Genomic DNA, 25647 nt, shown 5'->3' on the forward strand with positions numbered 1-25647 from the left:
GCTCTATGGTCACCGTGTGCAGCAGCACTTAGCCCAGGGCTTCTGGCTGCTGCTGCTGCAGCGGGGGATTCATGCTGCATGCACAGGGTCTGCAACTCGTTGTCGGCTCTGTGTATCTTGCGCTGTTTAGTGCAAGTGTGTCTGGGAGGGGCCCTTTAAGGGAGCGGCTGGCTGTTGAGTCCGCCCTGTGACCCTGTCTGCAGCTGTGCCTGGCACCCTTATTTCGATGTGTGCTACTGTGGCGTGTAGACGTTCCCTCGCTGTGCCTATTTCGATGTGGTGCTGCGCAACGTCGATGTTGAACATCGACGTTGCCGGCCCTGGAGGAAGTGTAGACGTTATTCATCGAAATAGCCTATTTCGATGTCGCCACATCGAAATAGGCTACTTCGATGTAGGCTTCACGTGTAGACGTAGCCAAGGAGGCAGAAAAATTATTCTCCTTAACCTCTCCGGGTGAAGCAACGGGCTCAAATTTCTGCAAAGGAGGTTTAGGCTGGGAGTTAGGCAAGGCCTCCTGTCAGGGCAGTTACGCACGGGAATGAATTACCTGGGGAGGCTGTGGAATCTCTGCCTTTGGAACCAATGTTTAAGAGCAGGTTGGACAAACACTGATCAGGGATGACAGTGCTGGTGCCTGGTCCTGCCATGAGTGCAGGGGCTGGACTCCCTTCCCGTCCTATGGTTCTATGATTCTGTATCATGCTTCAGCTCCTGTCTAGCATCCTGCACCTGCCATGGGCAGTGGGAGACATGTGGGCAGGTCTCCTCACTCCCTCTCCCTCTGTCCCCAGGATGGATCAGTACAAAAGGAGGAAAGAGAGGGGCCTGGGCAGCTCCTTTCTGATGCAGCCGATCAGCACCCTGGTGCTCTGTAGCCTGTACTGTGCTTGTGAGTGCAGTGGTGAAAGGTGTTCCTTTCAGCACCGAGTCCTGCATCTGCCCCAGCACTGATCTAGGTCTCCTTGAGCCCTGGGGCCAGCACAGCTCTCTGTATTGGCTGCGGCATCTCCTATCCTACATGCAGTGCTCTCGCGCTCTGTCTCTGGGACTCTGTTAGCACCGTCACTGTTCTCACTCTCCTCGGCACTCTCCTTTGACTCAATTGCCCCCTTGCCGGCAGGTCTGGGCGGACTAAGCCCCAGTGGCTGGAAGCTGTAGCCAGGCAAAGTGCAATGAAAATAAAGAACAATTTCAACAGAGTGTGATTAACAGAGGCTGTGAGATCTAGACTGGAGCCTTCCTGGAAGCTGTTGGGATCAAATGAGCTGTTGGGCCCAGTACCAGAGTAACTGGGTGAATTTCAGTGGCCTGTGCCACGCAGGCCGTCCAACTAGATGATTTAATGGTCCCTAGTCTACAAAAGCTGCCCTGGGACTATGAGCTATCAGCCAAATCTGTGTTTCATGCATCGTCTGCAAGAAGGCACCTCCCTCACAGCACCCTTGCACCCTCCTACTGTCCGGCTTCGTGGCTGGCTCCAGGGGAAGATCACCACTGACTGAATGCTTGTGCCCCAGCTCCTGGAGCTGACTGCCTGCTAGCTGTGCCGCTCATCTTACCAGAATCTCACGGCCATGGGAGACCTTCAGCAGGACTGGGAGCCGGTCCGTGCCGATGAAATCACGTCTAGCAGGGCAAAAATCCCACCAGGGTGAGAGAGGGAGAGAACAGAGAGCATTACACATCTGCACCTGTGCCTGGAGTGCGAGAATCCAGGGCCACGTGGTAAATGAAACACGGTTCGGCTCCCTGCTGAAGAGAATCACCGCTGCACAAGGGCCATATGCAGGGTGAGGCACACTTGTCTTTGATCTAGAGATGCACCAATGCACCAGCCCAAGCCCTAGGGGTCCTGGAGCCCAGAAGCGCTAGAGACAACCAGGGTTGTGCACAGTGAGTTATTTTTTCTGCACGGGGCAGCGGACCCTGCAAGCAGGGTGCTCGGGCGGCTACGAGGGAGGGATTCAAACGCCACCCAGCTGAGTAGCGGAGCACCCACAGCGAGGACTTCGTTTTTACCACTGGTTCACGTCTGCACATGGATGGCAAAGAACAGAGGGAACATCGATACAGAGCCATTGTCGCCGACACAGCTGGTCTGCAAGCCTCGCCTGGTTTTTAAAACGACATAGATAAACCCACACAAAATGGCCTGGGAAAGGAGCCATGCCCCTCTCTGCCCAGGAGCACAGGGCTGGCCAGGAGAGCCATCCTGACTGTCTCGGCCAACCAGCTTTAACAGCTAGTAACATGATTCCTGCACAGACCACACTGGGGCCAGAACACGGGACAAAACCAGAGGGACTTGTGTGGGGCCTGCTGGCGAGCCTGGCAAGAGCCAGGTGGCGGGAATGGCCCAGGAGAGGGAGGCACGGACTGTCACCTGTGTGCGAGCTGCACTGCTTGCTCCTGGCCTGGGAAGAGCTGTCCTGACTTCGGGGAAACACTGAAGAGCTGGTTGTCCTGAACTCTCATCTGGTGCAGCTCACTGGGGTCGAACTCTGTGCTTTCCGCCCAGTGCTCCACATCAATCTTCTGGTCAGAGGGGAAGAGAAAGGCCCTGCGGCCCAGCAATGGCAGTCAGCCAGAGCAGGAGCAGCACTCCCACACAAGAACATGTTCTAAGGGCACATGTATTACGTCTAGGGCGGTGAAGGTACTAGCCTCTGCACACGGCAAGGAAGTGCCGGAAGCTCACCGCTCCCCTCCTGCCAAACCCCTCGGAACCCAGCCCTGACCCCCCCCACACACCAATACAGCCCTGGGTCTCAGGCCAGAACCTCAGAACCCAGCCCTGACCCCCCCCACACCAATACAGCCCTGGGTCTCAGGCTGGACCCTCGGAACACAGCCCTGACCCCCCCACACCAATACAGCCCTGGGTCTCAGGCCGGACCCTCAGAACCCAGCCCTGAGCCCCCGCCACCGATACAGCTGTGGGTCTGAGGCCGGACCCTCGGAACCCAGCCCTGACCCCCCCCCACACACACCGATACAGCAGAACCCAGCCCTAGCTTCCTCTCCCACTGCCAGATCTAGCCATGAGTCTCAGCCCTGACTGGCTAGACGCAGGACTGACCCACGAAAGCTGGGACTCTCCCACACAACTTGCTTTCCCTCCACAGAAGGGCCAGAGGCGAGCAACGACCCATGGCTCAGCCACTCAGGTAGTCACAAACCTGCTGGTGAAATCCCCTGGCCAATCTGCTCCTTTTCCCTTGCTCTGGGCAGACACTCTGGTACCCAAGAGAGGCACTGGCTTTAGAGAGAGCGAGCTACGCACCATTCCACAGGCAGCAGCCCATTGTTCTCCAGCATGAGGACCACCACGGACGGCTCGGCTTCGATCGGAGCAGCCCCAAAGTTGAAATCCAGCAGGACGGGGGTGTGCACGGGGGGGACTGGGCTGACACTGCACAGAGCAGAGGAAGAGGAGAGGCAGGAAAGGTCGCTGGAGGTGCTGGACGCCCCAGAACTCTGAGGAGGCCTTGGACAGGAGACGGCTCCTCTCCTCGTTGCCAGCAGAGGCTGTGACCTTCACCCCCTAATGAGAGCTCCAAGAACAGCAGCTGCCCAGAGAGGAGGCACCCGAATGCTCAAACCCTTCCCTTCCTCCTGAGAGCTGCCTCTGGCTAAGGGGACTCGTCCCTCCACACCCATAAGCTGCTACAGGGTGAATCTTAACACCCACCGAGGGCTGAGAGCATTGGGTAGGCACAGCGTGCTTAGCACCTAGAACGGGAGTAACACAGCTCCTAGCAAGAAGCCTGCAGCAAGGTGCTGTGGCCTCCCCTGACTCAGAGGAGGAGGCCACTCAGAAACCTCCATGGGTGGGCCCTGAGCCAGAACACCTGTGCCCTGCCCCCCAGAGAGCAGCACCTGGGGCCAGAAGGACCAGTGGTGGGGCTTGAGGCCCATTAAAAGACTGGCCTCCAAGCAGAGCGGAGCTCTCCGATCAGGCTCCTGGGGGCCAGAGCCAGGGGACCCAGGTCAGACCGGCAGGCTGGCGAGACCCACCAGCCACCTGCCCAGCCCATCCTGGAGGGCCGCAGCCCAGCTTGCCGTTGGCCCAGTACCAGACTTCCTGGATCTACTGGAGCCTTTGGGCTTGCAGCGGACCCCACCCCCGAGGCCCTGCCGTGGGCCAGAGAGCCTGCCCTGGACCAGTCACCTGGAGCCCCAGACGAGCATGGTCCTGGAGTCCTGCCTGATGCCCCAAGCACTGAGGCCTGCAACTGGCCAGAGCCCACAGTCCTGCTGCTGGTCCACTACCCAGCCAACGTGGAGATACTCGACTGGTCAGACCTGCCAGATGCTACCTACCCGGAGGAGACCCGCCTGCCTGGACTTGCGAACAATCCGACGGGGGCCCAGCACTGGTGGAGGTAGGAACTGGCCTAGGGGATGCTCCACCTGAGCCCATGGTGGTGTGCTGTGGCTCCCCACTACCCAGCTCAAGGTGAGAGCCATCTCTAGGGCCCTGGGCCAGGACGCAGTGGAGTGGGAGGGCCTGCGTCCCTCTACGCCCCACTGCCCCCGGACAGGCAGCCCCTCGCCTCTCCTGTGCCACCCCACTTTGGGGGCTAACTGTGTGCCTGCCGCCCTGCCCTGGATTGTGGGCTGGGCTTCCTAACTGCAGGCCTGCCCTGAGCAACCCATTAAAGGGGACAAGGCCCCAGGGCTGCCCGTACACTGAGGGGGCAAGCTGCAGAGGCCCGCACCGCCAAGAAAGGGGTGCCTGCTGTGGGCTGAGTCTGCTACAGAGCCCCTCGGGTTACTGCCCTCCCTCAGGGGAAGCGTGTCTCCACACACAGCCAGAAGGGCAGCTCAGCCACAGGCTGGGCGCTGGAGACGGGTGGGGCATGAGAGAGAGAGAAGTGGCCACCCAGGCTCAGTGCATCAGCTCTGGATGGCTGTATGTGGCCAAGTGAGTGGACTCATCCCTGTTCACAGCATCCTGCTTCCATCCAGCCGACTCCCACTGAGCAGCGGGACAATGCTGAGCCCAGGGAGGGGCAGGAGGCTAAGAGCTTCCCCACAAAGGGGAATGGGTGAGACAGAGAGCAGGCTGGGGGCAGGCAGAGATGAGAAGACGCTTTGGGGCTGGGACAGAGGCAGTAAAGCTTTCTAGATGACACTGGTCTGCAGACCAGACCCTGTGGCCACGGCCTCCCTGCCTGGCTCGTACTGCGGGTGTCCCTAGTCACCTGTGCCTCGTGGGAACCCTGTAGGTGAGCTCTGCGGAGGTGGGGTCTCGCTCCAGATACTGGTTCAGAGTTTCCAGCGAGAAGAGCCTCCAGAGGTGCAGCTTGCTGAGGCCACGGGCGCTTCCGACTGCACGCACATCGGTGACACAGAGGGATGGGTAGACCCCCGTCGCTACCACACAGCAGAGAGCCTGCCGCTCCCCTAGGGTGTTCGCAGGGCCCAGAGCTTGTGGGAGTACAACAGGAACAAGTCACTGCAATGCCGAGGAAAGCTGCCCAGGCTGGACTGAAGCAGGCTCTGCATCCCCTCCCAGGCTGCCACGGCACAATTGTCAGAAGCCCCCAAAACATGAATGTGTCTGTTAGAAAGATATAGGGGGAACCTCCACAGGAGGCATCAGCAGGTGAAGGGGATGGGACCAGGAGCTCTCTGCCCCAGCACGCCATGGCTCAGCTGTGTCTACCACCGTCTCTGCATACAGCACAGTGGAGAAAGGGAACAGCCTTAGGGATCTGGCAGAGCTGTTCAGCAGAGACCCCCAACAGGCGGGAGCAATCCACCGGGAATGCAGAGAGTGACGCAGCGGGGGACTGACAGCTGGGCCAGGTCAGACATGGTTTACGTCTGGCGTAGAACAGACCCCTGGCTGGATAGGATGGAACAGCCCTTTGGGTCCTTCCTGGCAAGCCAGGGCTCTCACCTTTGGGTGCGGCAATGGCGTAACTGAGTGCCCAGGTGTAATGCAGTTGGCGGGCTGGGCTGACAGTCGCTTGGATAACGGCCTTTGACCTTGCAGGAATCATTCCTTTGTAACGCTCCAGCTCTAAAGCTGTGAGAGAAAGAAAAAGGTGCGAGTACTGGGAAGTCACTGGCCTCGGCCTCTCAGCACAATTCTCTCTTTATACACCTACTGCTCTCTCGGATGCCCATCCTGTGTTCTTACCCTGTCTGTTAGTTCTACACGCAGCCAGTGTGCTGTCTCAAACAGTCCTAACTGCTCCAGGCAAACCACTTCTTCCCCAAGCCCCGGACACAGGCCAGTCCTCACGGAGGGCTCGCCAGGAAAAGCTTCCGGTGTCCTCTCAGTTGATTTTGCTCAAAATTCTACACTTAGAGCCAAAATGCTGAGTAGGAACTGCCCAACCGGAATGAGGAGTGCTGGGGAGACGGGGGCGTGGGGACAACAGGAAGCTTTTGTTTTAGTTGAGAACTGTGACAGCTCTTACAATAGCGGGAGAGATTTGTATTGGATTTCTAGTCTAAAATCTCTCTCTGACCAGGACCCTCACACACACCAGCTGGCACGGGAAGAACACGTTTCTCAGTCGGCCTCACTCGATAGCTACACACCAGCTGGCAAGAGCATTCCACCCCTCTTAGAAAGCCTTCGTCTGCAACAGAAACAAGGGCCAACTGCCCTGCCCCCACTCCTCCCCAAACACCCTTCAGTACCGAGCGGATCACTGAGGACTTCCTCGGGGTCACACGGTCCTGTGATTATCTGCTCCACGTGGAGAAGGAAGTTCAGAGAACAGATCCCATCATTCAGTAGCACCAGCTCACAGGACTGCTGGCTGCCAACCAGAACGTTCCCTAGGTCCAGCTGCTCCTCTTGAGCCTAGAGCCCAAAGCCAGCATGGGAGGGTCAGACTGGCATTGACATCACCACACACAACCAGGCTGCAGCACAGTGTAGCCAGGGATGTGCGGAGTTTGCCCCAGGGACCCCATATGTTCCAGCCAATTGTGAGGCCCTCCCTGCTGGGACTCGCAGCGTGCATGGGGCGAAGCTGCCTGCTCACGGAGGAGGGGGACAGATGTTTGCAAAGTGCCAGGACAGCCCAGTACAGCCAAGCGGCAGTAGGTGCCTTTCCTCTGTGCCTCTCCCTCCCTCTGGAAAGGCACTGCCAGTGGACTCCAGCCTGCCCACCCTCCTCGAGCATTTTACCAGGCAGCTAGAGACTCTACTAGGCCAATTAGTGCCCCCGGGAAACTCAACTTCTCCTTCCCCCCCGCCACACCCTCGCACTTACCCGAATGGTGCCCAGTGCCCCTTCGCCGATGACCCGCAGGGCATAGCGGGTGCTCTCAGGAGACTTGGGGGTGGAACTCCCTTGGGCCCGCCACACTGACATCCAGCTTCGTAGGAGATACTTGGTCGCCTCCCCTGGAGTAAAGGTCCATGCCTGCGCCTGGAACCACAAGAGGGAGAGGGCATCGCTGGTGTTCCCAAGCTCTCCGCTGCCAGGACGTCAATTCAAACACGTCAAGGAGGAGCTGACAGTCACGACAGCACCTTCCTCCCCATACCGATCGCTCAGTTGCCTTCCTCCACACAGCTCCGGGCTGACTCAGAACTGCATCTCAGCCCATGCCCCATCCCTGACTTTGGTGGCTCTTGCTGGGAACACAGAGCCAGACACTCTCAGCTAGCCCCTCCCTCGCCGTCCAACTAACCAACCAGCTATCCAGCCTTCCCAGCTATATCAGACCTTGCAACCCTCCACGCAAGATGATGAAGGAAATCTGCATAGTGGTTTATGACACATTTGCTTCTAGAGTCTGGAAGGCAAAAAGCAGACAGTAGAGCATATCTACTGCATGGGAACCTGAACCAGCGGGGAGAAAGAGGGCTAATTCCCTACCTGAGACAGGTATGGGTAACCTCCAACCTTGGCCTGCAGGGCTCTGAACTGCTACCACAGCTGTTTGCTCTTAGCTCTCTAGAGCTGGACGGTGGGTAGGAAAAGAAAATGACTCTAGCAAAGCTCACCAGTGCTTCACAGGGCTGGATGATCCCTGTGGCAGGCTTGACCGACAGGACCTTGCTGTCAGACTGCTGGATCTTCCACTGGAAGTGCATCGGCAGCCTCGTGCAGTTCTTTACGGTGTACGTGCGTGTGGTTGAAGTTCCCACACAGGTAGGCTTGAAATATAGATTCCCATCTCCTTCTAAGAGCAACAGAAGGGACTCGCCTCTGCTCTGCAGCAGGATCTCCTGTGGGACTCCAGGGAAGGGTACAGACAGTAACAAGAAACCTCAGCCAAGCTCTGAAAACATCAGGCAAATTTATAGCTCCTTCCCAAAGGCACCTGGGGCCACAACAGGGCTGAGCTCAGAGGAGCATGGACTGTGGGCCTGCCCATTGTCCTGTCACAGAGAGTCCTGAAGACAGCTTGGCCCAAGAGACACCAGAGAACAAGGGGCATGAGGCCCTGGAAGGCTCCTGCTGTGCCAGTAAGAAATGGGCACTTTGATGCCACGCAACCAACATTTCAGGAGACTTTCAAATCCCATTTCCAAAACAGAAGAACCCAAACTACCAACCAGGAGAAATACTCAGGCCCGCGAAGGGTGAGTATAGAATACAAAACAGCCTTTCTTCCCTGGGCCTACCTGGGTGTACTTGGCACAGGAGTTCAGCTGCAAGGACAGGGCGTGCTGCTGGGTGCCCATGTCCATGGGCTGCGTTGAGAGAAGGAAGATCTGGTGGGCTCCTGGCGTTATGAACCCTGAGTGGGGTTTGACCAAAACAGAGGGAGAGATGTCCTGGTTCATGCAGAAGGTGATGGGGGAGGTGCCAGCGTTGCACAGCAGCATGCTGCAGTAGGTGTTGGTGTTTGGACCCACCGCAGGGAACGCCTGGTGGACAGAAGTGAGCTGGGAGGCCTGGGCTCAGTCCAGGCCGATTTCCCCAGGAAATGCTTGTCTAGTTGAATTCCACTTTCCAGAGTGTGACAGCACCAGCCTGAGCCTTCTAAAAGGCTGTAGACAGGCCAGAGGCAGAGGTACTCAGCTTCTCCTTAGCCTCTGGAAGGACAGCCCCTAGGCGGGAGGAGTGGCAGCAAGAGCACCTTTCATTTCCCTTCGCCTTGCAAATTACTTCTCTTCCAGGAAAGTCTGCATGTGCTGCTCTATGGCTGATCCCGCTCTCCCCCGCCCAGCGGACGGAGGCTGGCTACAGCACCAGGGGACACCAGCTACCTAAGCAGTCCTTACTCGTGATGGGAGCAGCTTTGACAGGGAGGACCAAGATACTCACTGCAAGCTGAGACACAGGAGAAATGTGGTGAAGGGGGATCCCCCACCTGTCCTAAACTGGCAGTCTCCACGCAGTGGGATGCTACCAAAGCCTAGGTCTCTGACAAGGACAGCAGGAGAGGTTACCCACTCTGGCACTCCCTACACCACAGATTCACCACCTGCTTTGCATGGACACAAGCCCTGCACACTCACCTTGGGGAAGTCCAGGACGTACTGTGGGATGAAGTGCTGCCGATCTCCTTCAAAGGTGTGGCCCCTCACACGGATGGTGAGGCACCAGGACGGACACATGGTGCTGTCCTCTTCAATGTTACTGTAGTGTCTCAGCACCTGCAGCAAAGGAGAGACAGAATCATGCACCTGTGGGGAGGAAATGTCGGAGAACTGTCTTCAAATGAGAAAGCACATGAACCAGCATAGAACCAGGACTGGAAGAGACCCCCGAGAGATCATCTAGTCCAGTCCCCGCCCTCAGGGCAGGACCAGGTACCATCCAGACCATCCCGGACAGGTGTGCATCTAACCTGCTCTGAAAAATCTCTAATGATGGAGATTCCACAACTTCCCCAGGCAATTTATTCCTGCGCTGCACCACCCTCACAGTGAAGGAGTTTGTCTAGGTTCCAGCCTAAACTGCCCTGGCTGCAATTTCAGCCCTTTGCTTCTTGTTCTGCCCTCAGAGGTTAAGGAGAACAATTTTTCTCCCTCCTTCTCGTAGCAACCTTTTATGTATTTGAACGTTTTTATACCCCCTCTTGGTCTTCTCTTCTCCAGAATGAGCAGCCATTCTTATGATCACCACCTTAGGGGGATTCAGAGGAGCTGACATGCATCAGGGAAGCAGGACCAGTCGGGATGGGATGGGGAATGACTTCCAGCAGAGAGAGAAATCCCAGTGCCTGGTGACCTTCGTTGTCTATTTTATGTATTTATCTGGCCCCCACCACTGCAGGTATCTGAGCTGCACCATCTTTAGTGTTTTTTATCATCGCCACAAGCCTGTGACATGCTCTTACACCATATCACAGCAATTAAAGCCCAGAGAAACTAAGTGACATGCCCAAGATGACACAGTAAGCCTGTGGAAGAGCTGGGAACTCTCTGTTGAGTCCCAGACTAGCTCCCATCTCTTCACTTTCCAGCCATTCTGCTCCTGACATTGACTGACAAAAGGAGTAACACAGGTGCCATGTACTTTGGGAGACAATGACACCCTGAGGTCCTTTCGCTCCGAGTTGAAGGGCCAGTGTTTGTTCTACGACAGTGGGTATCAATCCCACCTACAGGGGGCAGGCGGCTCAGGAAAACGTTCTGCCTTAGGCACTAATGAAATCCAGGACACAGGACGTGGCAAGTGGGTGGCAGTGAAATGCTCACGACCATGTTGTTGTCAAACTTTGTGGGTCTTTCCAAGCCTGCCCACAGGGAGGAAAGGGCAGCAGTAGGACAGGCATCTGGCTGGGGAGCATTTGTCCTCCTCCAGGCCACATGCTGTGATCAGAGAACGTCCGATAAGACAAAATACCAGTAAAACAAAGCCAATTCAGCCTGACCCTCCCAGGCAGTGCTGTGGCAATGTTCTCTCTCCTTAATGCCCTCCCTACCTTGAGACTGAAGCCCAAGGAGTGGGCAGACCGTAGGCCCAACAGGGAGAAAGCCATAGTTCTGGATTTCAATCAAGACCTTGACATTAATGCTGATGCATTTGGTGCAGACTCTGGTAATTCCTACTGACCTTGTAGAAGGCAAACCCTTCCAGCTCTGCTGCATACAGCATGTTGAGCTGCGAAGGCTGGAAAAGGAGGCGAAAGGCTGTGGATTTCAAAGGTGGGATGTCGCAGGTCTCAGGGGTCACCCGGAAGGGAGTCTCTGGACTGCCTGTCCATGTAACAGTGATCTTCCCTTTGGTGTGGTTGGTCAAGCAGAGAGGAAGTGGTTCCACCTGGAGCTGCGCACAGCAACCAAAATCAAACTCCCTAATGCTGACGCTGACATGCGGGGGAAAGACAGTGAAGTCGCTGGTTATGCCATCATGGAAATATTCAGTCATGGGGTCGATGTAGGGATACTCCCCTGGGGGCTTGTCTTGACGGACCTAGGAGAAGAACACAGATCTCTGTCTACCACGGGGTAAGCACTCCAGCAAAGCACACTCCCAAGAGGGAAATGACTCTCGAGGCACTGGAGGCCAGGTAGCCTCACAACCCTGGCTGCCAATGCGACCAGCCAGCTGTAACAATGCACATTGGAGTTCCCCTGTATAGCGTGTTTCCTAGGAAAGGTCAGCTGACCACAGCAATTGGGATCCAAGAAATCTCCTGCTTCTCAGCTAAATAATCGCTGGAGATTAACTGAGGCAAGAAAAGGTCCAGCAGCTAGTGGAAAGGCACATAGCAGGCTTGTAACTGAGTCTGGATAAGAACTCAGACAGACTGATGTCAATATATGCTAAGTAAAGTTGTGTGATGGGGTTCAGGGGTCCCCATGCACCGCACCCCGCCCGCAGGCAGGAGTGACTCTCACTCAGCAGGTAGAACAGGCAGTTTATTAGGCGACATAGGCCCAGTTTCTTACCGAAGAGTCAGTGCAGCAGTCAGAGACAGTCATTCCAATCCGTCCTGGGGAGAGGACCCCGAGGGGTGCCCCTCTGGGGTGTAGCTTTCCCCCTCACCAGGCTGGCTGCCTTCCAGCTCCCTCTCCCCTCCAGCTTCTAACTGCCACCCCAGAATCAAACCCAGTTCAGCTCCTCCCTCCTCTTTGTGCAGGGCAGAGGTGTTACCTGCCAGCCTAGGTTATAGCCCCAGGGTCATCCTTAGCCGCTGGGAGCTGCTCTGCTTGTCTCACACACATCCAGCCTGAGTCTCACACATGCACTCCCCCCACTCCATCACAAGTTGTAACTTCATAATTAGCATGAGGACAGCTGAAAACTGCAGAGGGAAACCAGTACCCAGGGAGGCAGAGCAAGAGCAGCCAAGCACCCGCACAGGGCAGCCCATACCTGTGGAGGAAGCATGAGAGCTCTGCTTTCATCCACCTGCAGCTTCCCCTCCCTCAGCATAGAGCTGAGGATGTCCGGTGGGTAGAAGGTCAGTCCTCGGGCCAGGTTGGTCCTGTACCATGAGAGGTGTCTTGGCTGCAGGATGGCTGGTTTAGTTGCATCAGAGTGGCAGGTGCCAAACAAATCCAGGAACAATGGATCCTGGGGAAGTGCCAGAAACTCTTACAGGAAACAGGCTACTTTGACTGCCCTCTTGTTGGCTGCTTTTCCTGTTACACATCACCCCACCCCATAGTGTAAGTTACAGACTTAGCACTGTGTAAACACACCCTACCCTCTACACTGTCTCCAGATTTGCCGCGATATGTTTGCTAGCCAGGGGGCAGAGACATAGCGCAGGGTGAGTGCAACAGCCTTTCTTTTCCAGAGACCTAACCTGACTCACAAGTGAGATGAGTTTGCAGATCTTCCTCTTGTACATCAACAACCTCATGCCACTTGGCAAAACACACCCCATAAACAGCCTGCTCGGAAAAGGCCCTGGCTGGGTTAGCAGGAAATTCTGCACTGGATTGACAGGGCTACGCAGGGGAGGCCAGGACGGGGAGAGAAGGGGGTGCTGCAGACCAGTCAGGGTTGAGGGCACTGGCACAGATGGGGTCTGGGAGCAGGAGAGTCCCTGGACTGAAACCACAAGGACAGGCTTCCGCTAGACTGGCAAGAGCTGTGAAACAGAAGCTCGTGCTGGACTAGAAGAGCACTGCAGGTGAGCACTGAGCTGCACTGGCAGAGCCACAGCGGGGGAGCTCGTGTAGCACAATCTGTACCCACACACTGTGTCTTCCCAGCCCCACATTCATCAACAAACAAGGTGGGGGCAGCAGTTTGTGCGTTGACAAACCCCTTGCTCTGAAACGAGCGCAGCTGCCTGGTGCCTCCCACAGCCAGAGTGAACAGGAGACCCTAGCCCTTGGCACTGTCCACATCTCCTGGGCAGAATGACACGCAGCATTCGCCGCCACTTGCAGGTCCCTTCCTTCTCCAGAGACGCGGGACCCAAGATGAGCAGGGCTCTGCACCAGCACTTTAGCTGTCCCCTCTCTGATGCAACTTCCCAAACTGAAGAGATGCTCTGACATCTCAGCAACAGTGTCACCCATGGCCCCTCCTACCTGGTGATGGATGAGGCAAACCACCCTGCGGTAACAGATGATGGGGTGAGTAGGCCGGAAGGTGACCCTCAAGACGAGCGTGGCCACCCCGCTCAGGACTCCACACGGCCGGTCAAAGGAGAAGACGCTCTCTCTGCCATCAATGTCAAACTGGTAATAGGCAGGGACATCAGAAACGTTGCTGATTTCCAACGGCTGCACCAAACACTCACCAAGGCTGAGCCAGCCAAAGTCCACAAAGGACTGCTGCAGGGATACTAAGGGACCTGGAACAACAATCAATGCCTGGGTTTTCAAACCAATTTCTATCCTGTTCCCGCAGCACACACGTCTCCTGCCAAACGAGGATCCTCCCAAAGCAGAAGCGAATCATCTGACAGGCTCCCTGAACCAACCTGCTTCAGCAACAAGCTGGAGGTGTTCTTCCAACAGCCGCATGCCCAAGCACAAGCGAGTGGTGGAACGTACACCCCACTGGGGCCAAGAAGAGCATGGAACCATACAGAAGGCCAGTCCCAGCCCACGTCCATCACCCACTCCCCTACCCACAATGAGGAGGAGGCCTGGAGGAGGGTGGGGGGAACTGTCCTTTGATACCTTTGCATGATCCCGTCACCTTCAGGACCGTCTGTGTGAGGTTCCCTACCGGCATGATGGTGAAATAGTCCACACTCTGCACCCCTACTGTCTCGGGGCTAAACCGCACAGAGAGCAGCAGCTTCCCATTGGCTGGAACAATGGCCTGTGTGACATCACAAGAGAAGACATGGTCCCGGAGCAGGGGTTCCTTTGCTCTCTCGACCTTAAGTGGGACATTGACCTGGGAGGGAAAGATGGGCAGGTTCAGACAGTGCCAGCCCAAGGACCAAGCACCGAGACAAGGTTGCTCTGCATTTTGAAGACTGTCAGTCGAGATCTGTGTTCTCATTTCAGCTGAGCTCCGAGTAAGTGAATGTCCTTGTCTTTCACTCTGGAGAGCTGGGCCTCATTTACAGCAAGTCACAAGTGAAGTGAGCTGAGGAGAGCCTCCTCCTGGTTCCTAGTGGGCATCTGGCTATGTTCCTGAACCAGCAAGATCAGTGGCTTCTGTTCAGGAGAAACCAACAGACACTTGGCATCTCCTAAGACGGGTGCTGCAGGTCAGAACTGAGATGTACTGCAGAACTGTCTGAGGAAGCCAGCACAGCACCCCCCTGCACAGTCTCTGGCTGTTTCTCGGTCTGTTCAGCAGTAAACTCGCACCAAAACCCTGAGCAGACAAGGGTGCCTGACAGCAAAGCGCCCATCGGAGAAGGAGCTCATCCTCTTTTGGGGTCACCTGGTGTGTAACAGCACTGCAAAGTAGGCGTCTTTCCTGATTTCCCAGGAAATGCTGCCATCTGCTGGGCTGCTGTTAGGGAGGGCAGCAAACCAAGGGCACCAAGGGAATAGTGGACCAACGTCTGGATTTGAGACACACACGTACTTTCAGGCCTACACAGAGCTCTGCCTTGTTGGGGATAGTTGTCATTTGTGTCCCAGAAAGCCTCAGCCAACGGGAATGTAAAGCTGTGGAAGTTGATGACAACGGCACCCACTGAGACTGGCACCCATCTCTACTGCATCCTGTCCCCCTGCCCCTGCCTGACTGTTCACCCACCTCTTTCACCATATCAGACACTTACATCAGGGCAGGGACTGACTGGCTCTGATCCCTGTTTGGGGCCTCTGGGTGCTTTCACAACAGAAATAAGAATGATCTAAAGAGGAAGGCTTCCTTCATCTGTTCCTCAGGCTTTACATAATGTTGCTAATTCTCCTCTGTGCTCTTGGCTTTAAATTGACAGTCCCCTTGCATATGCAACCTGAAAACTGGCTGGCCTAACAGTATGAACCCAGGCAGTTCATACTGAGGGAAAACCACCAAATTTCAGGGTCTCAAGCCCCAAGGAAGAACATGTCCTTGGCACCAGCAAGGCTTAGCTGAGCCCCAGGGGCACATCAACCAAGCTGCAGGAGAGGCACTTGGGAGTGAGAAACCACCCATCCAAGACAGACACTTCTCTGGCGCCAGGATGGGTGGAGATCACTCTGAAACAAAGGCAGGCTGCTTTTTCCCCTCTTGTTTAGAATTATGCAACTCCATCAAAGTCAGCAGGTTTCCTCCTGGGTATATCAGGGCAGATTTTAGCCCCTTCACTAACAAGCATTTGGAGGCCGTCTGATTGATTAATTAGCATACCACAGTATCATTGATAAGCTATTAATATATTATGAAGTTTTCGCCTTTGACATTGACAGTACTGCGAGTCTGGAGGCAGCGGGGCTGGGACCAAAAGAGCAGGAGGGATGTGAGAAGCCTGCACAGTGCATGTCTGCATTAGGCCTGGCTTGAGCTCATTACCAACAGCACCCTGTCCTCCAGCAGCATTTTCATTCGCAAAGTGCAGTTCTGCTGAGAAGTGACCCTCTCAGCTTGGCTTCCCGCCCAACAAATTGAGAGAGAAACGCCTGGCTTTTCTGCACTGGGTGTAAATCTCTTTGTCTCTCTCGAATTCCCCAGCATCATTCCAGGCCCACGAGCACAGCATCCTGCCATGAAGAACCTCGCTGCACTCTTCACTACGCTCTCCCGTGGGTGGCAGTCTCATTTCCCTGCTATCCGTACAGCGGTACCAGGGAGGATGAAGCACGCTAGCCGCTGAGGTCTGGGAGGAACAGACTGGTTTTACAGCCCCTCCTTGCCAACTCACCATGGATGGGTTGCAGATCTCCACGTGTCTCTCCATGGTGGTGCCAACAGCCACAGAACCGAAGCACAGCACGTCCCTGAAGTCACCAGCCTCGACATCTTCACAGGGCCCCCCCAGTACATTCACCAGCAGGTGGGGATATTTAGCTATTAAAAATCAGAATACACAATCAAGAGGCGAGTCCTTTTGTTTGTCTTCTCCTGATACCGCAAATGAGACCGCTAGCTGTTCCTTTTATGCCAGCAGGGCCCTTGCCCAGGAGCAGTTCCAGATCTTAGTAATTGTGGTTGTTCAAGATAATCACCTGCGTGCGTCCACACTCTGGCTTTAGAGAAATACTCTCACTGGTAGCGCTTATGAGAGTCCTGATACGGGCAAGGTCCTGCGTCTTCCAGTGTTTTTACTACCATGAAAATTAAACCATCTCATCTTCCCCCATTAAGTTACTGAAGAACAGGAGAATTGCCAGTTTGGGCCAAGCACGCTGGAGCCTGTAGTCCCCATACTCTCTCTGTATTAAAGATGAGGATGGCTGCACATCATATTAGAATTTCATTGGCCAATTTCAATAGGTGGCCACCACTGATTCACATGCGACAACAAAAGGGCCTCTTGATGCATTTGTCTGGACTATGATTTCACAGACTCCTATACTCATGGACTGTGCTGGCTTCTTTTACCTTTAGACTCTAGAAAGCCTCACCGATGGCTCTTAGCTTGACGGTCTTCTCCTGCTCCTCATGGTCTCCAAACCAGCACGTTGCTATCACATCGTACACCAGAGCCACCTGGGGCTGGAAGCTCACCTTCACCATGCACTCAGAGCCTGGCTCCAGCATGCCACTGATAGGCATCAGGTGGAAAGGCCTTGGCGTCTCCCAGTTAAATAACGTAACTAGATCACTAGTGAAAATGGAGATGTGTGGTAAGCAGACCTGAAACTCCCCACCCATCTGTCAGAGCTTCTCTCCCGGCGCATTCACACCCAGACTGTGCCTCTCCACTTAGCCCTTTGGGGCCAGTTCCCCACCTCCTGCAGCAGCCCCCAACACCCCCCGTCACACACACACACAGTGCTGCCAGAGTGCACCTGGAAACTTAAAGTGGTTTATGGCAGATCCATCTGCACTTGCCTCCCTCTGGGCCATCTGTGCCCTCTACCCACAATTTACTGCCAAAATACACCCCTCCCCCACGGCTTTGGAACACATGAGAACATGTGACAGTTTCCAAGGAAGAAAGGCCATTTCACTCCAGGGGAGGCTGGCTGCACACCTACCTGCCTTCCATCACAGCCCTCTGCCTCCTCCGGCCCTGACCCTCTCACAGCTGCTGGCCCTCTCCCCAACCCCTCCCCACTGCTCTCGTGATCCCCGCTGGCATGACACCCCCTGAAGCAACTGCCCTTTCGTTCCAAACCAGTCCCAGGCATGGTGACTCCAAGTCTCCTTAGTCTTAGAAGATGTAGTCAAGCGGCTGAGTCCCTCTGCAGAGTAACGGCTTTCTCCTGACAAAGAACCAGCCTGTTTTACAGCAACCCTGTGGCACCCATCCGGTTCAAGAGAAAATGATGTAAGCCCCAGAAATTCAGATACTATGTCCAGTGCCCAAGGCACAGGTAACACAGATGTGACATTCCAGGCCAGGTGGTGCAGGGCTTGACACCTGCTGTGCTCTCCTCTGTGTGCATCTATCTTCCTTTCTCTCAGCTCACCTTTCTTCAGCCTCTCTGTGCTGTGTGCCTCAGCATGGAAGAGATGTACTAGCAGAGGAACTTGGTCCCGAAAGCCCTGCTGACATTTCTGTGTTGCTGGCTTGCCGGGGATTGACAGACCCATGCACAGAGAAGTGCTGAATCAACAAGGTCAGCCACCAACCCACCTCTGGAGGCTCCCTAGGAAGGGCGTGTACATTTATGAACCGTTATGTCCATTCCTTTCTGCAGGAGTGGGCAATGATCTGCACCCTGACTCTTTGTGTATGGGGAGGCCAGGCTGCACGCATGAGTGCTGGAGGCCACGTAACCCTGTGGGCTGAGCTGTGAACCCAGGGACCTGCTCGCACAAATGGAGCAGAAGCCCCCCTGCCGCAGTGAAATGCACAGCACAGCACAGCAATCTCCCCCGACACTCCCCGCCTTGTGCATACCTGTGCATTGCCAAGGGAAGGGGATGGAGGGGAGGAGTGCACAGAGAGGGAAGGAAATCCAGTTGTGTGGACAGACAACTATCCTGTGTGAGTCACAGAGAAAGCACTTTCACCTTGGAGCAGGGGTTAGCTTTCTGGAATCGGACACAGTGAAAGGCAGCAATGCAGAACAGTGGGCCCTACCAAATGGCTGGGCTGGGGAATGGGCACTAGAGTGGCCTGGAGGCTTGGATCCTTTGGCTAACTGGGCATCTCCCTGCCATCCCGCCAGCATCAGAACCCCAGCCCTCACAGGAACACTAACTGCCAGCAGGCTTTCACTCTTCTTTCTCTATGTGAAATTAAGGCTGGACTGGAAGCCCTAGAGCAGGTTCAGCATAGCGACCCTCATACACTCTGCCCAGCTGCCAGCACGCCTCAGCCCTGCCCCAGAAACCCCTGTCATAGAACTAAGAGGGGAGTTAGCTGCTGTGGCCCCGCTAGGCAAGGCTCCCAACAGGGCCAGCTGCTCTGCTGGGAGGCGAGGTAGACACCTCTCCTGTGAGAAATCAAAGAAACAGGGGCTGGCAAGGACCTCAAAAGGTTGCCTAGAGCATCCCCCACCAGTGCCTGTTATAAGAGTCAGACAAGATGAAATTACTATCGTTTCTGGCCTTAAAATCTAGGCGAGCCTCTCAGTGCCTTCCACAGGCCAGGTGCTAAGGCCACCGACGAGCCTTTCACTCAGCAAAGGCTGGGCCACACTACAAAATGAAGTCGGCTTAGCTATGGCAGTCGAGGGTGTGAAAAATCCAGCCCCTTGAGCACCATAGATAAGCCAACCTAACCCCTGTGTGGACGGCACTAGGCTGAGAGCAGGAATCTTCTATTGACCAAGCTACCACCTCTCAGAGAGGTGGATTCCCTACACTAACAGGGCAGCCCCTCCCATCGGTCTTGGTAGCATCCACGTTAAAGTGCTGCATAGCACTGCAAGCCAGGCAAGTACTAACGAAACAGGCTTAGATCTGAAGGGCTGTTCCCCACTTCCATCCTCTTGAGCCAGCCAGTCCTCTTGATCAGGGCTGGGGGGACTGGTGCACAGCAATGAACTGGTGCCTTGTATCCCATTTCCAACCCTACAGCCAGACACCCCCACACCCCACACTGTGGAGCCTGTGCCTGGCAAGACTTGCCCTACAGAGGTGGCTTTTTCCAGAGGAGCGGTGTCAGCCTAAGACGGGAATGATGGTGAGATCTAAGCAATGAGCCAATGAAGCCAAACTGGTCCAAGGCACCAAGAAGAGGACTTGGTCCCAGCAGCTCTGGGAAATGGTTCGCATCAACCTGCAGCCGCTTTGCAGGCTCACTCACCCAACATTGCGCAGGGGAAACGAGGCCTCTGTAGAGTCCTGGACAGCGCAGAGAGGCAGCTGAATGGCAGCTGGAAAGAGCAGCTCATGGTGCGGAAGGGTCGCTCGCAGGGCCACAGAGAACTCCCCCTCAGGCTTTTCAAAGCAGATACTGTCTTTGTACTCCTTCTGCACAAAAAAAAGAGGGGGAGAGAGAGCTAGACAGGACCAGCTTCCCACCGACGGCAGCTCTGTCCTTGGATCCTGGCCACTCACCCTCCGCAGGGCACAGGCAGATTTTCTCATCCCAGGCCCTTAGCATGAGCAGTGCTGGGCTGTGCGTGACTTGGGTAGGATGTGACAGGTGCTAGGGATGGCAGTTATGGTCTCCTGGACATAAATCTTGCACCCTCAGAGAGCACAACATTTGAATTACCAGATACATTCACTTCACCTTTGTTTGTTTCCTGGCAGTTTTCTGTTCTCAACCGCTTTAAGACGCTGACCCAGCAAAGCACCTGTGTGTGTGCCTCATTTCAGCCTGTGAGACCCCCCCCTTGACCCAGGCGCAGCTCCTTGACGAAGCACTTTGCTGGACTGTGGCCTAACTGTGTTTTGTGCAGGTGGAAGGCGCCAGGCTGAGTGTCGGAGACTGATGGCCTGTTTACAACAGCGAGCACGTACAGTCCAGGGAACTGCAAGGCACCCATCTGCCACACACCACAACCCCAGTGGGATGCCCTGGAATACCACATGTGTAGGGGAGGTGACACCCACCCTTTCTGACCCCGTCAATCCATGGCGACTCTCCCGCAGGCATGGTGGGACGTGGACACCTGCCCGCCTGAAAATCGAACAAGACCTTCGACTCATTTTGCAAGGACCACCAGATAGGAAGTGGAATGTAACACCTTTCCTGACACCGCTCAGCGCGGGCCAGTCAGACACAAACCTCAAGGCACTGTGCTCCATACCCCTTCCCACATGCCTGAGCAAGCCAGTCCACCAAACTCAGGCCACATTGGTCCCCATGTGCTGGCACACCTCAGTGAAGCCAAGGATTGAGTAGACCAGGCTGTCTCCACAGGAGTCCCTCCAGGGCAGGACTGGGACGTACAAGCACAGGGTAAAAGTCACACTGGTGCTGCCCATGTGGTACCTTTTCTTTGGATGCTCGGACGCTCTTGGTCTCTAGGGCTGCCACTTCAGCACCTTCCTCCAGAGATTTATTTGCTCAAGAGATGTTTAAAAAATCTAAACCTAAAACCTCCAAAGTACGTCTGAGAAAGGGATCTGCTGACTGCCCCCCTTCTCCCCCCCCGGGCCTTTCCTTCCATTCCCGGAGCTTCACCTACACACAAATGGCAGCTGGGATAGCAGCAGCAGAAAGGGCTGTGAGAGGGATCAGTTTACCTTCTCCAAGGGGCGGAAAATGATAGGAAGAGCTAAGGACATCCCAGGGCTCAGGACAATAGGCTGTGGGAAAACAGTGATGAAAAACCTTGTAGCAGGAGGTCTAGAAAATCAAAACAAGAGAGACATCAGAGGAGATAATCAGCACCTGGTCAATTACCCTGGCCATAGGGCTGGCAACACAGCAACTGCGGTGCTCTTGTCACCCACACACTAGGGAAGCTGAGGCTGCAGGGGAGGGAGGCAGAAGGGGAGGGGCTGGGGGCTCAGATGTTCAGCGGGCTCCTCCCCACAAGGTGGTCTGGACCCCACTCCCCAAAGGAAGCTTGGGGGCCAGACTGAAAGGTCCAGCAGGCTGGATGTGACTCACTCGGGGTAGCTTGCCCCCCTCTGGTCAAAGGTCACTTAGCAAAGCAGCAGCAGAAGTAGAAGGAAAACCCTGGTGTTTTGACAATCCCCCATCTCTAAGCACCAGACCCCTTTCCTTCCCTGCATACTGTCGCATCACCGCCAGGTAGGCAGCCCAGCAGGGCAAACACCTGATAGTGGGGAAATGATCACCAGGGATACGTGAGCAGCCCTAAAGACAGTGGACTTACTAGATCCACACCAGTAACAACTTAATATGCACCCTGCCTGGATTTCTAGCCCCACTAGAAGCTGATTCTCATCAGGGTTAGAAATGGCACAAGGGTAAAATTACGATTAAAAAAATAACACTTCACTTGATGTCACGTGACTGGATTTTTATACTGGATACAGAAGCCCGTTTATGAGCCCATTGTATCTATTCACAACAAATTCCGTGCCAGAGGGGTGAGGTGCCTAAGGAAAGCTGAGGAAGCCCTGAATGTGTGTATGCAATTTATATGTCTGAATCATGTCAGTAGGTAGGGTTATAGGTTTTAGCTCTGTAGTTGTATTAGCAATGTTTTAATGATAAGATACACACATGGGTGGTGGCCTCTCCAGCCAGGATGATGGGCTAAACAAAAGGCCTAGACGGCCAGTACACATATCAGGAGTTTGGGACCATCTCCTGGGATTCATTCAATGGCAGTTTACCACAACCCATCTGAATCAGGTAATCCAGACTCTCCAGTGCCTGATGGGAAGAAGGGGCTTTTTCCCTCCACAGGGGAAAACTATAAAAGAGGCCTAGCAGTGTCCATCTTAAAGAGAAAGCTTTTGTCTTTTGTTCCTGTCTTTGTTCATGTTCCTATTCTAAGGTTCCATGTTGCAGCTCACCAGATCTCCAATTCTCCGGTACCTAAGACTGTGTAACCTGAAATCATACCCCTTATGGGGTGAACTTTCAGAGACTTCCCAGAATCAGCACAGAACCGTTGCTGGCTGCCTCAGCAGATGTAGTTCATGTATGTAAAGTATCGCTTTAACAATTTTCTCTCTAATCCTCTTCTTTCTTTTTTTGTTAATAAACCTTTAGATTTTAGAGTATAAAGGGATCTGGCATTTATGTGTTGTTTTGGATATGATCCACATATATACTAACCAGGAACTGTGGCTGGACCCTTTTGGGCCCAGCAGAAACTGTGTGGTGTTGGTGAAACAGGTTTTAGAAACCTCTCACCTTAGTTGGGGGTTGTTGGTCTGGACTGGTATAGCAGCTGGCTTTGCTTGTGTGACTTCTGGCTGCTCAGTGGGGCTGGCAGAGTTGCTTTAGTGGCTGGTTGGATTTGCTTTAGTGAGAAGAAAATCCCAGCCTGAGGCTGTAAGTGGCCCGGATTTAAGCAAAGATACCCTGCACTGATGTCCTTAGCTGTGCCAAGAAACCCCATCATATTACACTTGATAAGCTGTGGCCAGAGACCAAGAGGATACATCTCAGACACGGCATGCCCTGAAGCCAAGAGCACAGCCTGCTCTGTGATTCAGAGTACTCATTCGCTAGCCCACAGCAAATGGCAGAGGAGAAGGGGTAGAAGGGTTCCATGGGAGGGTCTGTGAGGGAGTCAGCATGATAGGAGGGGTGGGAATGGAATGTTCCCACTAGCAAGGGGGAGAGGAGGAGCCCCACCACCACCACCTACCTGTAACTCAGCTTCTGGGTTTTCATGTGAATGTTTTTCAAGGATAAATGTTTGGTAAATTCCTTTCCCAGCTCCCAGCCATGCCAGTGGAGAGCCTCTGCCACTTCAATGCCCCCGAAAGTGACTTTCTTCTCCTTGGCCTTCCTCACAGAGTGTTCAGAGCACCTCACTGGGGACATTGGCTCTTCCTACAAAAGGAGGGAGAAATCACTCACACAACCTGGGCACTTACTTGTCCTGGAATGTGCAACTGCCACAAAAGGAGCAATGTTCATGGAATCATAGAACTAGAAGGGACCTCAAGAGGTCATCAAGTCCAGTCCCCTGCCCTCATGGCAGCACCAACCACCATCTAGACCCCCAGTAGGTGTCTATCTAACCTGCTCTTAAATATCTTCAGCAATGGAGATTCTACAACCTCCGCAGGCAATTTATTCCAGTGTTTAACCACCCTAACCGTTAGGTAGTTTTTTCTAATGTCCAACCTAAACCTCCCTTGCTGCAGTTTAAGCCCATTGCCTCTTGTTCTATCCTCAGAGGACAAGGGGAACAATTTTTCTCCCGTTTCCTTGTAACACTCCTTTAGATACTTGGAAACCACTATCATGTATCTTCTCAGTCTTCTTTTCTAAACTAAAGCCCAGTTCTTTCAGTCGTCCCTCAGAGCTCGTGTTCTCTAGAGCTTGTATCATTCTTGTTGCTCTTCTCTGGACCATCTACAATTTTTCCACATTTTTCTTGAAATGTGGTGCGCAGAACCAGACACAATACTCCAGTCGAGGCCTAATGAGCGCTGAGTACAGTGGAAGAATGAACTCTCCTGTCTTGCTCACCACACTCCTGTTAATATATCTCATAATCATGTTTGATTTTTCTTGCAATAGCATCACACTGTTGACTCATATTTAGCTTGTGGTCCACTCTGACCCCTCCATCCCTTTCCCTCGCTTTAGTCACTCACCTGCCTGGAGCTGCTGGACCTGTGTCTGTGGCAGGAGTTGGCTCTTGATGGTCCCCTGGGTATCTGAGCAGCTTCAAGCAGCTGGAGCAAAGGGAACCAGGTTGTGCCTGTGTCGAGAACGGGGAGGGGAAGGTTTAATGGAGGGCCGGGGGTACCTCAGGAGGGGGAGGGGCAGGTGATGGGTGTTCCTCGAGGGCAGATGGGGATCAGTGAAGTCCTGGGGTGGGGAATGGGTGCACCTCGGGGGGTGGAGGCTCAGTGGAGTCCCGAGGTGTGGAATGGGTGCATCTTGGGGGGAGGGGGCTCAGTGGGGTCCTGAGATGGAGGATGGGTGCACCTTGGGGGGTGGGGGGCTCAGTGGGGTCCCGGGGTGGGGGAGGGGTGCACCTCGGGGGGAGGGGGGCTCGGTGGGGTCCCGGAGCGGGGGAGGGGCGCACCTCGGGGGGAGGGGGCTCGGTGGGGTCCCGGGGTGGGGGAGGGGTGCACCTCGGGGGGAGGGGGGCTCGGTGGGGTCCCGGAGCGGGGGAGGGGCGCACCTCGGGGGGAGGGGGCTCGGTGGGGTCCCGGGGTGGGGGAGGGGTGCACCTCGGGGGGAGGGGGCTCGGTGGGGTCCCGGGGTGGGGGAGGGGCGCACCTCGGGGGGGAGGGGGCTCGGTGGGGTCCCGGGGTGGGGGAGGGGCGCACCTCGTGGGGAGGGGGCTCGGTGGGGTCCTGGGGCGGGGGAGGGGCGCACCTCGGGGGGAGGGGGCTCGGTGGGGGTCCCGTGGTGGGGGAGGGGTGCACCTCGGGGGGAGGGGGGCTCGGTGGGGTCCCGGAGCGGGGGAGGGGCGCACCTCGGGGGGAGGGGGCTCGGTGGGGTCCCGGGGTGGGGGAGGGGTGCACCTCGGGGGGAGGGGGGCTCGGTGGGGTCCCGGAGCGGGGGAGGGGCGCACCTCGGGGGGAGGGGGCTCGGTGGGGTCCCGGGGTGGGGGAGGGGCGCACCTCGGGGGGGAGGGGGCTCGGTGGGGTCCCGGGGTGGGGGAGGGGCGCACCTCGTGGGGAGGGGGCTCGGTGGGGTCCTGGGGCGGGGGAGGGGCGCACCTCGGGGGGAGGGGGCTCGGTGGGGTCCCGGGGTGGGGGAGGGGTGCACCTCGGGGGGAGGGGGGCTTGGTGGGGTCCCGGGGTGGGGGAGGGGTCTCGGTGGGGTCCCGGGGCGGGGGAGGGGCGCACCTCGTGGGGAGGGGTCTCGGTGGGGTCCCGGGGCGGGGGAGGGGCGCACCTCGGGGGGAGGGGGCTCGGTGGGGTCCCGGGGTGGGGGAGGGGTGCACCTCGGGGGGAGGGGGGCTCGGTGGGGTCCCGGGGTGGGGGAGGGGGCTCGGTGGGGTCCCCGGGCGGGGGAGGGGTGCATCTCGGTGGGAGGGAGCTCGGTGGGGTCCCGGGGTGGGGGAGGGGGCTCGGTGGGGTCCCGGGGTGGGGAAGGGGCGCACCTCGGGGGGAGGGGGCTCGGTGGGGTCCCGGGGTGGGGAAGGGGGCTCGGTGGGGTCCCGGGGCGGGGGAGGGGCGCACCTCGGGGGGAGGGGGCTCGGTGGGGTCCCGGGGCGGG

The 25647-nt window shown here is 55.9% G+C and overlaps 1 protein-coding gene across 1 annotated transcript in view; it reads right to left on the reverse strand.

Moving 5' to 3' along the window:
- The window catches only part of CFAP65 (cilia and flagella associated protein 65), a 42066-nt gene extending 18780 nt beyond the window's left edge, over window positions 1–23286 (reverse strand). The window contains exons 1-19 of the mRNA XM_075000984.1: window positions 23105–23286; window positions 21054–21156; window positions 19663–19829; window positions 16865–17064; window positions 16162–16307; window positions 14027–14249; window positions 13430–13695; window positions 12258–12458; window positions 10992–11351; window positions 9449–9586; window positions 8609–8854; window positions 7985–8209; window positions 7245–7403; window positions 6664–6829; window positions 5912–6040; window positions 5211–5436; window positions 3287–3415; window positions 2387–2563; window positions 1563–1629 (exon numbers count right to left, since the gene is read on the reverse strand). Of these exons, the coding sequence (XP_074857085.1) occupies window positions 1563–1629; window positions 2387–2563; window positions 3287–3415; window positions 5211–5436; window positions 5912–6040; window positions 6664–6829; window positions 7245–7403; window positions 7985–8209; window positions 8609–8854; window positions 9449–9586; window positions 10992–11351; window positions 12258–12458; window positions 13430–13695; window positions 14027–14249; window positions 16162–16307; window positions 16865–17064; window positions 19663–19829; window positions 21054–21156; window positions 23105–23283 (3507 nt within the window). The 5' untranslated portion in view covers window positions 23284–23286. The remainder of the gene's footprint in view (window positions 1–1562; window positions 1630–2386; window positions 2564–3286; window positions 3416–5210; window positions 5437–5911; window positions 6041–6663; window positions 6830–7244; window positions 7404–7984; window positions 8210–8608; window positions 8855–9448; window positions 9587–10991; window positions 11352–12257; window positions 12459–13429; window positions 13696–14026; window positions 14250–16161; window positions 16308–16864; window positions 17065–19662; window positions 19830–21053; window positions 21157–23104) is intronic.
- Between the last annotated feature and the right edge of the window lie 2361 nt (window positions 23287–25647).

The sequence above is a fragment of the Carettochelys insculpta genome, chromosome 8 (assembly GCF_033958435.1).
Source record: "Carettochelys insculpta isolate YL-2023 chromosome 8, ASM3395843v1, whole genome shotgun sequence".
Lineage (NCBI taxonomy): Eukaryota > Metazoa > Chordata > Testudines > Carettochelyidae > Carettochelys > Carettochelys insculpta.